Genomic DNA, 15,440 nt, shown 5'->3' with positions numbered 1-15,440 from the left:
CATGGTGTAATGCGGCTTTATGCTTACCGCGCCAAGGAATGAATGGTTAGGGGGGGGGGGGTCTAATAAAAACTTAACCAAAAACGGAGCCTGTGGAGTACTAGGGCGTCCTCCACAGTTCTGCCCTTACTGCGCTAACCAGAGCAATGGTGCAGTTGACCTTGTGTTTTTCCGAGATAATCAGCTATCCTTCTTAAGCCTCAACTGGGAGGTTTAATAAGGGTAGGATAATTAGTATCTTGTTTATTAGTTTCAGTTATCAATCACCTTCGCATTATGCGTTTTACACAGTGTCCTCTGTGTATCTTCGCCCCTGGTGTTCTTCAATCGATACCGAATTGGTTTTTATCGCTGCTGTTCTTTTCTTGTGCTGTGATTGTTAGAGTTTGATCTTGCCTAGTTTTGGTAGTGGCTATGGCTAGAACAGCTCAGTTCAATCTTCAGCATAAAAGAACATATTTAGTCCAAGAACCTTACTTTTGTATGGGAAGATTTCTGTGCAGGTGTCACCTATATGGATTCGCATTATGTGTTCTACCCTATGCTTGCTACTTTCAGTCAAAATGAAATGGCAATCTCGCGTGTCATGCCTCGAGCGGCAATTATCTTCCTCTGATGATGATTTTCTGGAATGCTCATTCCTCGGATGTGTGGATATTACATTTTCGGATGAACCTGATTTATTTCAATTGAATGTGCACTGAATCGCTTTGCTTTTTTTAATCACCAAAATGTGAATACTCTAAACATGTTTTATTAAAACTGCTTGCAAGCAGCCTTGCTATTGCCGAATTTAGGCGCTATTTTACAGTCAAGATTATTCCGGGAGCGGATAATTCATCGTATGAAGATCAAACCTATTAGTTTGACCTCTTTCTTCTGAAATGATTAGACCGCTTTGTCGAGCATTACATCCGTGATGTTTTGTTTTTTGGCAAACATGCCTTTACATGGGAACCAATATGCTTACCAAAGTTGAAAGTCTATTGTGATTCGTTTACAGTACACAATGTTGTTTACGATATCGATAAAGCAATCACTCAAAAGCAGCTTTCTTTGGGTGTTTTCTTGGTTTTCAAAGATACTTTTGAACACGTACCTTTCGATTCCGTAAGGGAACGTCCATAAATTACGTCACGCTTTGGGGGGGGAGGGGGGGGTTCAGCAAAGTGTGACGACCCATATAAAAATTTTAGAGGTCCCATACAAAAAGTGTGACATAGGGGGGAGGGAGGGTTGAAAATGGTCGATTTTCGCGTGACGTAATTTATGGACGTTCCCTAATGGAAGCCGCGCGGATTTTCCTGTTTATCTTGATTTCCAATTGGATTTACCAAATGCTCATAAACCGACATCTCTTCTCGGTATTACGTCAAGCAGCGATAAGGAAATTCAGTGTTGTTGGAAGTCCCCATGCGGGAGTCTTGCCGCCACTTTTAAGGAATCTCGTAGCAGAATCGCAATTGAGATAACTCAATTCCTACTTATGATTTTGCCCACGACAAGCCTGGACAGGATGCTTTATTTGTATGTCTTAGCTGAGAATCCGACTATGGAATTTCTTCTCTCTCTCTCTCTCTCTCTCTCTCTCTCTCTCTTTCTCTCTCTCTCTCTCTCTCTCTTTTCGGCGAAACGTCCTCATTGGGACAAAACCTGCTTCTCAGCTTATTTACTTATTAGCTTATTAACCACAGTTTTTAACTGAGAGCTTCCTCTGCCAATGACCATTTTGCATGCGTATGGCAGGCATGAAGATACTCTATGCCCAAGGAAGTCAAGGAAATTTCCTTTACTTCCTTGCTGAATACCCGAGACTCAGCTAACAAGATGGTGGGTTGCCTGGCAACAAGACGTGTTATACTGATTCTCGGCAGTTATAAATGACTTGACTACTCAAACTTTGTATGTAAATTGTAGTTTGCCCTGAAGATGAGTGAATAAACGCTCGAAACGTCGGCCCTAATTAAAACAGTTGTTTTATAAGCAACCCGAGAACCGAAAATACGCCAGCAATCGCTATCATTTTGGAGAAATTCAAGAAGATATTCCTAAGGATTCCGTGGTACAATACCTGGAAAAATTACAAAAAAAAAATTCTCTGGCAATTCTTGAAACATTCCTGGAGGAATTATTGTAGGAATTCCAGATGGAATCATTGGCTTAGTTCTTGAATAAACTGCTGGAGGGCTTCCTGAAAAAAACCCTGGAAAGAAATCCCTAAAATAATTCCTTAAGTAAACCTCGGATCAATTCGTTGGAGAAACCCGGAAGGGAGGAAATTTTAAGAGACTCCTTCAAGACATTTCTGAAGATGATTCATAAAAAAAACATCGTTGAGGATTCTCTGCATGAATTCCTTGGAGTACCCATGAATAAGTTCCGGAATAAAATGTTGGAAAGGATCTCTGGATCTTTTTTGAAGGATTCGCAGGAGGAATTTCTGAAGGAATACTAGCAGAAATTTTGAGGAAGTTTTTGAAGGAATTCATGACGAATTCCCGAACGTATTCTTTCGAACAGTTTCGGGAGAATTCTCGGACAAATTACTGATGCAAATTACTTGAGGAGCTCTTGACGAAATTGCAATCATCGGATAAGTTTCTGATGAATTTCCTGGAGAAGTCCCTGAAAAATATTGTTGAACTGCGTAGTCAAGCTTCGGAATGCAGCCTTGTAGAAGTCCTCGAAATGATTCCAAGATCGCAAGATAGACTCCAATCGAAATTCATGGAGGATTTTATTTTATCGTGCTGGTCCTTAAAGCCTTAATTAAAAAACTGTTGTTGGGTCTCTGGAGAAGATGCTACAAGAAAACCTAAACAAATCCCAGGAGAAATTCCTGGAGGAAGTGCTAAAAGGATCTTGTAGTGTACCCCACTGTGTATACTACTTTCGATTATCAATACATGTACAATAGATAGTACAATAGATAGTGAGTGACAACTCAGCATGCCTAATGTATGTATATTACCAAAAGAAATGTATTTCACTTTTGTTCTCACTATTAACCGAGTCAAGTGTTTCTACAGATGCCTGCCGAATCCGAAATCCTTTGAATATTACAGATCTCAGGACGAATCTCTTGAGAAATTTCTGAAGGAACCCATGGGAGGAACCTGAAAGAATTCTCAGAGGAATCACTGGTGGAATTCCTAAAGAAAATCTCAAAGGAATTCCTAAAGAAATGCCCTGGAAGAATTCCTGAAACAATCCCTGAAGAAATTTTTAAAGAAATCTCTGGAGAAATTCCTGAAAAAATTATAGAAGGAATTCCAGAAGTAATCCCTGGTGGCATTCTTGATTCCTGGAGAATTCCCCGAGGTAATATCTGGAGAAATTTCTAAAGAAATCTTTGAAGGAATTTCTAATGGAGGAAACTCAAAAAGAACCATTGGAGGAAATCCTCAAGGAGCACCTGGAGGGATTCATGAAGGAATCACTGGAGGAATTCCTGAAGGAATCCCTGGAGGAATTCCTGAAGCAATCCCTGAAGGAATCCCTGGAGGAATTCTTGAAAGAATCCCTGGAGGAATTCCTGAAAGAATCCCTGAAGAAATCCCTGGAGGAATTCCCGAAGATATCCCTGGAGGAATTCCTGAAGAAATTCCTGGAGAAAATCCTGAAGGAATCCCTGGAGAAATTCTTGAAGGAATCCCTGGAGAAATTCCTGAAGGAATCCCTGGAGAAATTCCTTAAAAAATCCTTGAAGAAAGTCCTGAAGGAATCCCTGGAGGATTTCTTGAAGGAAGTTCTTGAAGGAATCCTTGGCGGGTTTCCTGAAGGAATCCTTGGAGGGTTTCCTGAAGGAATCCCTGGAGGGTTTCCTGAAGGAATCCCTGGAGGGTTTCCTGAAGGAATCCCTGAAGGAATCCCTGGAGGAATTCCTGAAGGAATCCCAGGAGGAATTCCTGAAGGAATCCCAGGAGGAGTTCCTGAAGGAATCCCAGGAGGAATTCCTGAAGGAATCCTTGGAGGAATTCCTGAAGGAATCCCTGGAGGAATTCCTGAAGGAATCCCTGGAGGGATTCCTGAAGGAATCCCTGGAGGAATTCCTGAAGGAATCCCTGGAGGAATTCCTGAAGGAATCCCTGGAGGAATTCCTGAAGGAATCCCTGGAGGAATTCCTGAAGGAATCCCTGGAGGAATTCCTGAAGGAATCTCTGTGGGAATTCCTGAAGGAATCCCTGTAGGAATTCCTGAAGGAATCCCTGTAGGAATTCCTGAAGGAATCCCTGTAGGAATTCCTGATGGAATCCCTGTAGGAATTCCTGATGGAATCCCTGTAGGAATTCCTGAAGGAATCCCTGTAGGAATTCCTGAAGGAATCCCTGTAGGAATTCCTGAAGGAATCTCTGGAGGAATTCCCGAAGGAATCCCTGGAGAAATTCCCTGAAGGAATCCCTGAATTTCCCTGGAATTTCTGAACGAATCCCTGGAGAAATTCATGTAGGAATCCCTGGAGAAATTCCTGAAGGAATCCCTGAAGCAATTCCTGAAGGAATCCCTGAAGTAATCCTTGGATTAATCCCTGAAGGAATCCCTGAAAAAATTTCTGGAAAAATTCCTGAAGGAATTCCCGAAGGAATCCCTGAAGGAATCCCTGAAAGAATCCCTGAAGGAATCCCTGAAGGAATCCCTGAAGGAATTCCTGAAGGAATCCCTGGAGGAATTCCTGAAGGAATCCCTGGAGGAATTCCTGAAGGAATCCCTGGAGGAATTCCTGAAGGAATCTCTGGAGGAATTCCCGAAGGAATCCCTGGAGAAATTCTTGAAGGAATCCCTGAATTTCACTAGAATTTCTGAACGAATCCCTGGAGAAATTTCTGTAGGAATCCCTGGAGAAATTCCCGAAGGAATCCCTGAAGCAATTCCTGAAGCAATTCCTGAAGGAATCCCTGAAGTAATCCTTGGATGAATCCCTGAAGGAATTTCTAGAAAAATTCCTGAAAGAATTCCCGAAGGAATCCCTGAAGGAATCCCTGAAGGAATTCCTCAAAATAATTCTGGAGGAATTCCTGAAGTAATCCCTGGAGGAATTCCTGAGAGAATCTCTGGAGGCATTCCTGAAGGAATCCTTGGAGTGATTGCTGAAGCAATCCATGAGGAATTCTTGAAGGAATTCCTGTAGGCATTCCTAAAGGAATAACTGGAGGAATTCCTGAAGAAATCCCTGGAGGAATTATTAAAAGAATCACTGTAGAAATTCGTAAAGGAATCCCTGGAAGAATTCTTGCAAAAATCTCTGGAGGAAAACCTAAAGAAATGCCCGAAAGAATTCCAGCAGGAAACCCTGGAGGAATTCATGAAAAAAAATCCTGAAAATCATCAAAGGAATCCCAGGAGCAATTGGTAATGAGGATTTTTTAAGGAAATTCTTGTTGGAATTTTTGATTGAATTTCTGAAGGATTATCTGGAGGAATTCCTGAAAGAATCATTTGAGGATTTTCTGAAGGATTCCCTAGAGAAATTCCCGGGAGGAATGATTTAACCTCGAGGATTTTCTGAAGGAATCTCTGAAGCAATGCCTATTGGAATTCCCGAAGAAACGGTCAAACGATCAAACGATCAAATCTGACTATACATGTCAATGGTTGCTACTCCGTTATTGATCTGAGCTGGTACCAATTGCACTGAGATCCAAATGAATAAGGGCTGGGACATTTCACTTCTTCTCATAGTGCAATTCTAGCAGCTCATACATTTTGGATCAATACCGGCGCCGGCCACGTCCTTATAGTCAGTTGGGAAGAGAAAGGAATGTTAGAGTGTGCTGGTTGTTGCTACTAAAGACCGAGATCACCTCTGCATCCCCACATCCAGCACGGACTGGGGTATTTGTTAGTCGGAAAGGATGGGAGATCTGGGAGTCACCGTTGGGTCGGTGATGCGATCCATGGATAGGGGTTATTTTTATAGTGTGTAGATTGTGTGGTGAATGAGGTGAATAAGGTCAAGCGGCACAGCACGCTTTGGTTGCATAACTTGTAGGCGTTATATACACTGTGCTGTGAGTGGAAATTGGAAGGGAGGGAAACGACTTTTCTCCAATTCGTTTCTGGTTCTAGCGATGGCTATGAACATATGAAAAGTTCAGCCTATTGGATGCAGTGGCTTAATTTCCCCAACTGGGGAGGAAAAAAAAAAATGAACATATGAATATACATGAGTTGTATATGTAGAGAAGAGAGAGAGAGTGAAAGGAAGTGGATAGAAATATACAAAGTAGGATGAAAAGGGACGGGCCAGGGATTGAACCCATGACCTTCTGCATACGAATCAGAAGCGGTAGCCACTAGACCACCAAGCCCGTCAATGACTATTGGAATTCCCGAAGAAACCCACTAAGGGATCCCTAGAGGAATTCCTGGAGGTTTTCGTTAGGGAATCCCTGGAGGAATTCCAAAAGGAATCTCTAGGGGAATTCCTGAAGAAATCCGGAGTAATTCGGAAGGAATCTCTGGAAGAAATCCTAAAGGAATCCCTGGAAGAATTCCTGAAAGAATCCCTGGTGAAAATCCTGAAGGAATCCCAGAAGGAATCCTCGAAGCAATTCCTGAAGGAATCTCTAAAGGAATCCCTAGGAGAATTCCTGCGGGAATCCTTGGAGAAATTCCTGAAGGAACCCCAAGAGGAATTCCTGAAGGAATTTTTGAAGGAACCCCTAGAGGAAATTCTGAAGGAATTCCTGAAGGAGTCCCTGTAGCAATTCCAGAAGAAATCCCTGGAGGAATTCCTGAAGGGATCCCTGGAGGAATTTCTGAAGGAATCCCTAGAGGGATTTCTGAAGCAATCTTTGGAGGAATTCCTGAAGGAATCCCTGGAGGAATTCCTGAAGGAATCTCTGGAGGAATTCCTGAAGGAATCCCTAGAGGGATTTCTGAAGCAATCTCTGAAGGAATTCCTGAAGAAATTCCTGGAGGAATTCCTGAGGGAATCCCTGAAGGAAATCCTGGAGGAATCCTTGAAGTAATAACTGGAGGAATTCCTGAAAGAATCCCTGAAGGAATTCCTGGAGGAATCTCTGAAGAAATCCCTAGAGAAATTCTTGCACGAATACTTGGAAAAGTTTCCAGAAAAATCTCAGAATAATGCCTTGAGAAGAGATTTCTGATGAAATTCCTACGGGTTTCTAGAATGCATACCATTTTACATTTTAGATTTTCAACCTTTCAACCCAGCTGGAACCGAGATGACGAATTTACCTGGATGAAGACAGCGTATTCGAAGCAGCCTAACAATGTTTTTATAATATTTCCCTGCATCCTAGGTCTGAGAGATTGTAAAGTATTCTACATCTTTCAACTAACCACCGTTTCCCATACCTCAGTAGTCGTAAGGACGTAGGATAGTTCTCCACCGGAGGAGCATTTTGTAAATCTTTTCGAAGAGTCAGTCTATTAATATTTGGTAGTTTTTGAACTCACCTCGATCTCTTGTGCCTGATCTTCGATGATATTCTGATGGTGTTTGAGCGAAGTTTCCAGTTCCTTATTCCGTTCGAGCAGCGTCTTTCCAAGCTCCGCTGCCAGTTGCAGATCTGCAAAAAATTGAGAAAGAAAATGTAAAAATTGTGTCCACGTGAAGTCGCTGAGATCGCCATAGCATAAACATTCCTAAACAAATCAATTGAAAGTTTTTGTGTAACAATTCCGGTGTAGAGCCGGAAGCTTGCACTGGTGATAATCCCCATCATCTCCTGCCTCGATAATTTTGGCCAATCAAAATTCAAACAAAATCAACAACGTCGTCGGCTTGAACTTGGACGAGGAGCGCCGCAGCTGCGGTTTACTGCTGGTGCTGGCAGCGACCACACACCGTGATCATACGGCCGCCGGAATCGATCACGGATCACCGTGTCCGGAAATTATCCGTTGCCATTGTTTTGAGCGGTGTAGTGTGGTGGTGGTGCGGCAGCATCGCACAGAGAAAATTGTCCAAAATTGATTGGCGTGGATTATGTTGAGAGTGTGTCTCGCCCCTCCCCGGTGGGGTTTTAACCACGCCGCAATCCAAGCAATCCAAACCGAAATCGCATGCTGCATGCTGAGCTGTGATTGTGCGGCTTAGTGCGATTTGAATGAATGTGAAGGGAGTGAGAGGAGGTGAAATGCGTCTTTACAAAATAAACATGGCTTTCAATTTATTGATTTTACTTTGGCTAATCAACATCTGCTTTCTTCTTCAAACTTTGACTTACAATTTGACGTAGCAGGCGTCATTCTCGCTTAAAATATAAGATCATCAACCACCACACACTAAAAGAGATGCCTGCTAGTACTAAACAGCTATTCTTGTTAGTATTTCAAGTTGTCGAGCTGATAGAAATGCACCAACAGTAAAAATATAATTGTCCTAAATGGTGCATTTTACACCAATGTCCCAACACTCTCTCTGTCCGTTTGAAAGCGCACACCATCCACTTTCGGAAAGCGCTCAAAATTAAATTAGATGCAATTCGGCTTTACCCCGAGGTACTTGAAACCGCACAGCTTGAGGCAGGTCTCGGCCGACCGGTAAATACTGATTTGCAAAGAGAGAATGCTCTGCAGTCGGCGCAGTCTGCACGCTAAAATTTAAACGACGGCCTTGCGCGATCTGTCGATCATCGTGCATTTGGCTTAGCGCGCGCGTTGCGCCGCGCGGTGAATGGAACTAATTTCATAAGTACCTACCCGCGCGCGCTGTCAAAATTGAAAGTCCGTTTTATAGCAAACGCTTTATGGCACTCGATCTTTTCAGATCGCACAAGGTTCAACGATTAGTTAGCGCCAGGTGCACTAATAGGCTGGCGTCACATCATTTCGCATTCGCAGAAAGCGAAAAAAAGACTAAGATGCCAGAGATAAAAGCGAAATGATTGTGTCGTTTCGCGCGCAGATAACACCTTGTTAGTTGCAAATTGTGCAACGTGCGGTCGTAAAAGTGCAACCTGTGCGTCGTCGTCGTCGTCGTCGTCGTTTGCTTGAATCAACAACAGAAACAATCGGATCGTCAAGATGTGCGTGGATGATATGCAAAATTTCCTCTCCGCTGCGCTGTAAGACGAATAGTAGATACATACAGGCAGAGGGCCACACTTTTAACGAGTTGGTAACTCATCTGTACAGATCTTTGTACTCGTCGTTTTCGCACCTACACTCAGAAATAAATGTATACACAGAATTACTATTATTTATGCATTTTGTATACGCATCTCTCTCACTCTCTTTCTGTTTTCATGCTATCCGCTGCTTCGTCTGGGTTGACAAATCACTTCGCTTCAACCCAGGCTAAACGGCAGATAGCATGAAAACAGAAAGAGAATGAGAGAGATGCGGATACAAAATGCATAAATAATAGTAATTCCGTGTATACTTTTATTTCTGAGTGTAGGTTTTACATATGTGGGAAAAATTGCACAGTGGTCCGAAATGTATGAAAGCAAAGAGAAATTGGAACTTAGAAAGTCTTAAAACGTCTATTGCACCCCATGGGACAACTTGAAACCCTCTGAAAACGTTCATTAAACCCCTGACTCCTTCGAAAACATCCCTGATGCTCCTTAAGGAATTCTTGGAAAAATTTCTGCAGGGATTCTTGTAGGAATTTCTGGTAGAATTCTTGGAGGAACTCTTGGATGAATTATCGAGGAATTTCTTGAAAAATTCCAGGATGGATTCTTCCAGGAGTTATTGGCAGAAATTCTTGGAGGAATACCTAGAAACATTCTTCGAGGAATTCTTGGCGAAAGTCTTTCACCAAGAATTCCTGGAGGATTTTTTGGAGGAGCTACACCGATAAAGTAATAAGATTCAAGAGTAGAGCTTGTGGATCTTGAAGGTCTGAATTCCAGAATAGTTTGGATGACCTAGATCACCAACTGGATGTTGGTAATCTATCAGAATTACACTCTGAGGCTCTAAGAATAGTGTAGATTATATTCCGCGTGCATTTGCTACAATAAAATATCCTTAGATTTACAGATATTGAGACCCATACTTCAACATATATTGGGTCTATTAAGTCAGTGGACACCCAAATAGCAACACATAGAGATACTCGTAATATTATGAGGTGCAACAGACACAATCGTGAAAGAATTATGCCGATAGAGTGAACAGAAACAAGAGTAGAGCCTGTAGACCTTGAAGGTCCTAATTCCAGAATATTTTGGAAAGCCTGGAACATCTCATGAATGTACCAAAAGCGTTATAGTTGTGCAATGAGGCTCCATCAGCAGTATAGATTCCATTCCACGAATAGTTTTTACAATTTAGGCATGATACAGGATGTAGATATCGTAACCCAAACTTCAAAGTGTTTTGGATGCCATTTGTATTTCACGGAATGTCCATCTGTCACAATATTGAATTACTCGTAACATTGTGAGGTCTAATGGACATCAACGTGACTAAATTTCTTGAACAGAGTGAAAACAAACGATGGTAGATGTTGTAGATCTTAAGAAAATGAATTCCAGAGTAGTTTGGATGACCTAGATCACCCAAATCATGTACCATAATTTTTCGAGGAGTGCTTTGAGGCTTTCTGAGTCGCGTAGACTATGTTCTGTGATGATTAATCGTGTATCAAATTTGGTTTAGAATGTTGGATTTGTGACGCAAACTTCGGAGTACTTTGGAGATCTTAGAAGAGCTCTGGGATCAAAACTTCAACAGACTACGATGGGTAGTAATACATTGCATGTCAAGGATCAGTAAAAACTATTGATGATAAGCAAAACGATAAAATTTGAGCAAAAACATGTAGAATTCATAAAAAATACAAAAAAAAGCCACGTATTTTCGGCTACCAGCAAAAGGGGGAGGGTGCAAAGGGAGGAGATACCATGCATTTCTTAGCACAACTATTCCCCTTGACTATAAAAAAAATTCCGGGGTAAAATGTTTTAAAACAAAGAAGATATTGCATTTCTGCCAAAAGCAGATCGTCCCGGGTGTTTACGGGTTAAAGTAATCTGAAATGCCCCTACCAGTAACGTCTACTCTGAAATCCCCACATACCCTTTTGAAACCCCCTGAAATACCCAGAAACGCCCTTGAAACCCCTCTGAAACCTTCCTAGAACCTCCTTGGACCTGCCCCTGAAGCTCTCTTAAATACACTTTAAAATCTCCCCGTGAAATGACCTGAAAATCCCCTTCAAGTTCAAAACATTGAAGCTTCCTAAAACGCCTTCGAGAAACCTCATCGGATCCTATGTAACGCAACTGAGACCCTTCGAAACCCCCCGAAAACGTCCATGAAGCCCCCATACAACGCCTCTGAGACGCTCCCCATACCTCTTCCTGAAACTCACTTAAAAGCCCTCTGAAACCCCTTTAAATCTCTAGACCACTCGCCCTTTCTGAACTTCTTTGGAAACTTCAAGTCCATTTAGGTGATAAACTGATTCGAACTAGGTAATGAATCCATTTAAGTAAATATTCTGTTTAAGCAGTCCCGATCTAAATGTTAACCCGTGAAACTCACTGAAATACTCTCATTTCCCCCTAGAACCTACCTGAAACCCTTTCTAACCTCTTGAAACACCCCTGAAGTCCCCTAAATTATCTCTGACACTCCTAAAACATGACTCTTCAATCCCCCAACATTCAGATGAAAAAACCTGAAATCCCCTAGAATTAAAGGTGTTCGCGAACATACGCTCCAAACGACGGCGGCAGCATGGTCAGCTGCGCATCCAACACCAACCATCGCATCGGAACCGTCATCGATGATCGACACGAAGCACGCGCACTCACCCGAGCCGACGGGACAGCAGCGACCAGCAGCGAGAGAGTGAGTGCCGTGAGAGCCAGCCGTGAGAGTAGCAGCGAACGCCGCCGCCGTGGTCGTCATCATCATCATCGACGCTTGTCGCCCTGCAACCAATGTGATGATGGTTTGTTCCACACACGTCGCGTGGGTTCTACGCGCGCGTAGAGCTTTCCACGTGTTTCCAGAACAGTGGAACATCAGTATATAAGTGCGCACCCTTTTGCGTAGCCAGTCAGTTGCAATTTTGATGTGAATAAGTGATAAGCGTTCGCGTGGCTTAAAACAACGCGAAGTGAAAGAGTGTAAATAGTAACAGAGAAAGAGAATAAAGTATTAAGTGTAGTGTAAAAGTGACCCAGTGTGTAATCCCTCCCAGTCCGAAATTCCCGTTCTCTTTCCGCTGTGCTATACCCATTACAGTCCAGTGTTCTGCGCCTAAAACTCTTGTGTTTATTGCCGAACAAAAGGCCTTCTTATTCACATACACCCATATTTTACATTTCCTAAAAACCCTTGAAGCCCTTTGAAACGTCCATGAAAACCCTAAGACTTATCAGCCTACTAAAAATTCCCTGAAATCCCCTGAGATGATCAATTACCTCTGTAAATGTACTCTGAAGTTTTCTGAAACTTTCTGGTATCTCCTTGGAACCTTCTGAACCTTCGTAAGAACCCCTTAAGCCCCATGAAACCACTTTGAAATTGAAAAACCCTTTACGGCCCTCTCTAACGCCCCTGCTAGTCTCATGAAGCTCCCCTCAAATCATTTTAACCCTTATGTACCCAGCACTTACTTAAGCAGCACGGCGTAGGAAAAAGGAAAAAAAAGTTTGTTGGACACATAACGGCCCAACTAGATGGACAATGGACATTACGATGTTATAAAAATATGTGTAATTTTGTTACAATGATTTTTATGACAACGACTGTTACCGTTAGTAGCAGCGGTCGGAATTTTCGCTCATTCTCTCGAAAATAGAATTCTCCCTCACGCCAATTTTCAGCGAAAATCTGGCTTGAGAAATCTCCCGCACAAAGAGCAGAGCGAAAACATTTTTTCACTCACTCCCAAAGGTGCGAGCATTTCGTTTGCCCTTTGTCGGCCGATTATGTTGTCTTTCCTTGACTCATATGACGCCGACGATGATTGGTTTTATGCATTATATTTTCTACACCCTCTGTGTGGTTGGCGTGGTGGTGTGGATGGAGTGCGCGTGTCGCGTATGTTTTTAGTAATGTTCCAGGTTCGAATCCCGTCGCGGGCACAATTTTTGTTAATCTGCTTTGAAAAGATTTTCGTGAAAATTGGGTGAGAGAAAATTTAACAGAACGAAAAGAAATTATCTGCAGGTTGAAGCGATTTTCAGTTATCATGAATCGCTACTCTCGAAAGAAGTGCTGGAAGGGAAAAGTGTTCCTCAAGCAAAATAGTGAAAATAAGCTTTCCCGCCGTCATGAGAATAGCCATATTTCGTATCGCTGAAACGAAAATTACGAACCCTGGTTAGTAGTTAAAAAATGAAAATTCCAACAAAGTCTCACTGAAAAGAATAAAAATATAATAACTTTTGTTATGATCATAAAAAATATATTGCTTAACTTGTTCCATGAAATATGATAGAATTTAACAAAATTATAACACAATGAGTTATAATTTCTCAGACGCCTTTTTAAGTCCCAGATAAATATCTTCAGATATTATCTTGGTCCAGATTTAAGGGACAATTCCTATAACAGAATACAGAAAAGTTTCCCACAGAATTTATGAGAATCATCCCATTATTCTGAGAGAACGTCCATCGGAATGCTTACCAGTTTTCCTTTAAAGATGTGAGGGTGTTCCTCTAGAAATACTGAAGGATCTTCTACGGAATTTTGAGCATTTTCGCCGGAATTATGTCCTGCTCCCAGTCGGAATTCCAACTGGAAAATTGCCCCTCTGAATCTGAAAAGGGCTTCCCTCTGGAATCCGGAAATTCAGAAGGAATCCCTTCCGGATTCCGAAAGAAATCCCAGAAGACCCAGATGACCCAGGAGGTCACTCATAAGATTCAGACGACCCAGGTAACTCAGAAATTCCAGGCGATCCAGAGAACCCAGGTGACTCAGAAAAACCAAAAGGCCAATAAAACCAAGAAGATGCCCAGAAGCTCCAAGAAAACAAGAATATTCATGTGAGTCAGAAGACCCAGGTGGCTCAAAAGAACCAGAAGCTCAGAAGACTCAGAAGACTAGGAAGGCTCAGAAGATTCAACCCAGGTGACTCAGCAAACTCAGAAAACTCAGATATCCCAAAATACCCACAAGACTAAGAACACCCGTAAGTTTTAGAAGATACAGAAAACCAAGAACACCTAGGTGGCTCACATGACTCAGAAGACCCAGAAGCCTTAGAAGATCTTGAAGGCTTAGGTGAATAAGAAGACTCAGAAGACGTAGGTTACTCAGAATACCCAGGTGATACGAAAGTACAGAAAGCACATGAAGAACCAGAAATCCCAGAAGACCTGGAAAACCCGGAAGACCCAGCAGACTCAGAAGAACCAAAACTCCCAAAAAACACAAAAGACCCAAAAAATCAGAGTGCATCGGAAAGTTCAGAGGACACAAAAGACACAGAAGACCTAGAAGACCCTGGTGAATCAGAGACCCAGAAGCCTCAGAAGACCCAGAATCCTCGGAAAGCCTAGAAGACCCAGGTGACTCAGCAAACTCAGAAAACTCAGAAAACCCATAATACCCAGGAGACTCAGAAGACCAAGTGTCTAGGAAGACTCAGAAGACCCGGTGACTCAGCAAACTCAGAAAACACAGAAAGCCCAAATTACCTAGAAGACTCAGAAGACCCGTAAATTTTAGAAGCTACAGAAAACCAAGAACACCCAGGTGGCTCACACGACTCGGAAGATCCAGAAGCCTTAGAAGACCTTGAAGGCTCAGGTGACTAAAAAGACTCAGCAGACTCAGGTTACTCAGAAGACCCAGGGGATACGAAAGTTCAGAAAGCCCATGGAGAACCAGAAATCCCAGAAGACCTGAAAAACTCGGAAGACCTGGAAGACTCAGCAGACCCAGAAGAACCAAAACTCTCAAGAAACACAAAAGACCGAAAAGATTTGAGTGAATCGGAAAATCCAGAGGACACAAAAGACGCAGAAGACCTAGAAGACCCAGGTGACTAAGAAATCGTCAATCCAAAGGTCATGGGTTCGACACTGGGGTGACGAGAATTGTTTTTTTTTTTCGAATATTATCAAGTCACATAACATGGTATACTACGTCGAAATGTTACACACCGTTAGTCGTATAAGATAACGCAACAAGTCATATGTCCAAAATGCCAAAAATGAGTCTACGCAGTTTATGGACAGACTGGTCTTAAGAGATAGTGTCAAGGTCCCATTAGACATGGCAAATATTTGGCCAAACTGGCCCAACGAATGACCAACACAACGTGAATCATAGCAACCTTGGACGAATGTCGGACTTCATTGGCAAATATTTGTCATAATGACAAACAGTCTAATGGCACCTTCAGTTAATTCGACAAGAAACCGTTTTATCTAATTTTAATCCACCGTGCTACGCGTTGGAAAGAAATTTCCCTTGAACTTCAAGGCCATCTCCGATGTGTAACAATAACCAACAACATTTATAAGAGCAGTCCCTAGCATTTCCAG

At 42.3% G+C, this 15,440-nt stretch overlaps 1 protein-coding gene across 4 annotated transcripts in view; it reads right to left on the bottom strand.

Moving 5' to 3' along the window:
- Window positions 1-15,440, bottom strand: part of LOC109397859 (uncharacterized) — a 469,989-nt gene that overhangs the window by 31,486 nt on the left and 423,063 nt on the right. For all 4 annotated transcript variants that reach the window (XM_062844453.1, XM_029855003.2, XM_062844452.1 and 1 more), the window contains one exon: window positions 7,426-7,538. In XM_062844453.1, the coding sequence (XP_062700437.1) occupies window positions 7,426-7,538 (113 nt within the window). The remainder of the gene's footprint in view (window positions 1-7,425; window positions 7,539-15,440) is intronic.

The sequence above is a fragment of the Aedes albopictus genome, chromosome 1, assembly GCF_035046485.1.
Source record: "Aedes albopictus strain Foshan chromosome 1, AalbF5, whole genome shotgun sequence".
Taxonomy (NCBI): domain Eukaryota; kingdom Metazoa; phylum Arthropoda; class Insecta; order Diptera; family Culicidae; genus Aedes; species Aedes albopictus.
This window is presented reverse-complemented; position numbering and strand designations above follow the sequence as displayed.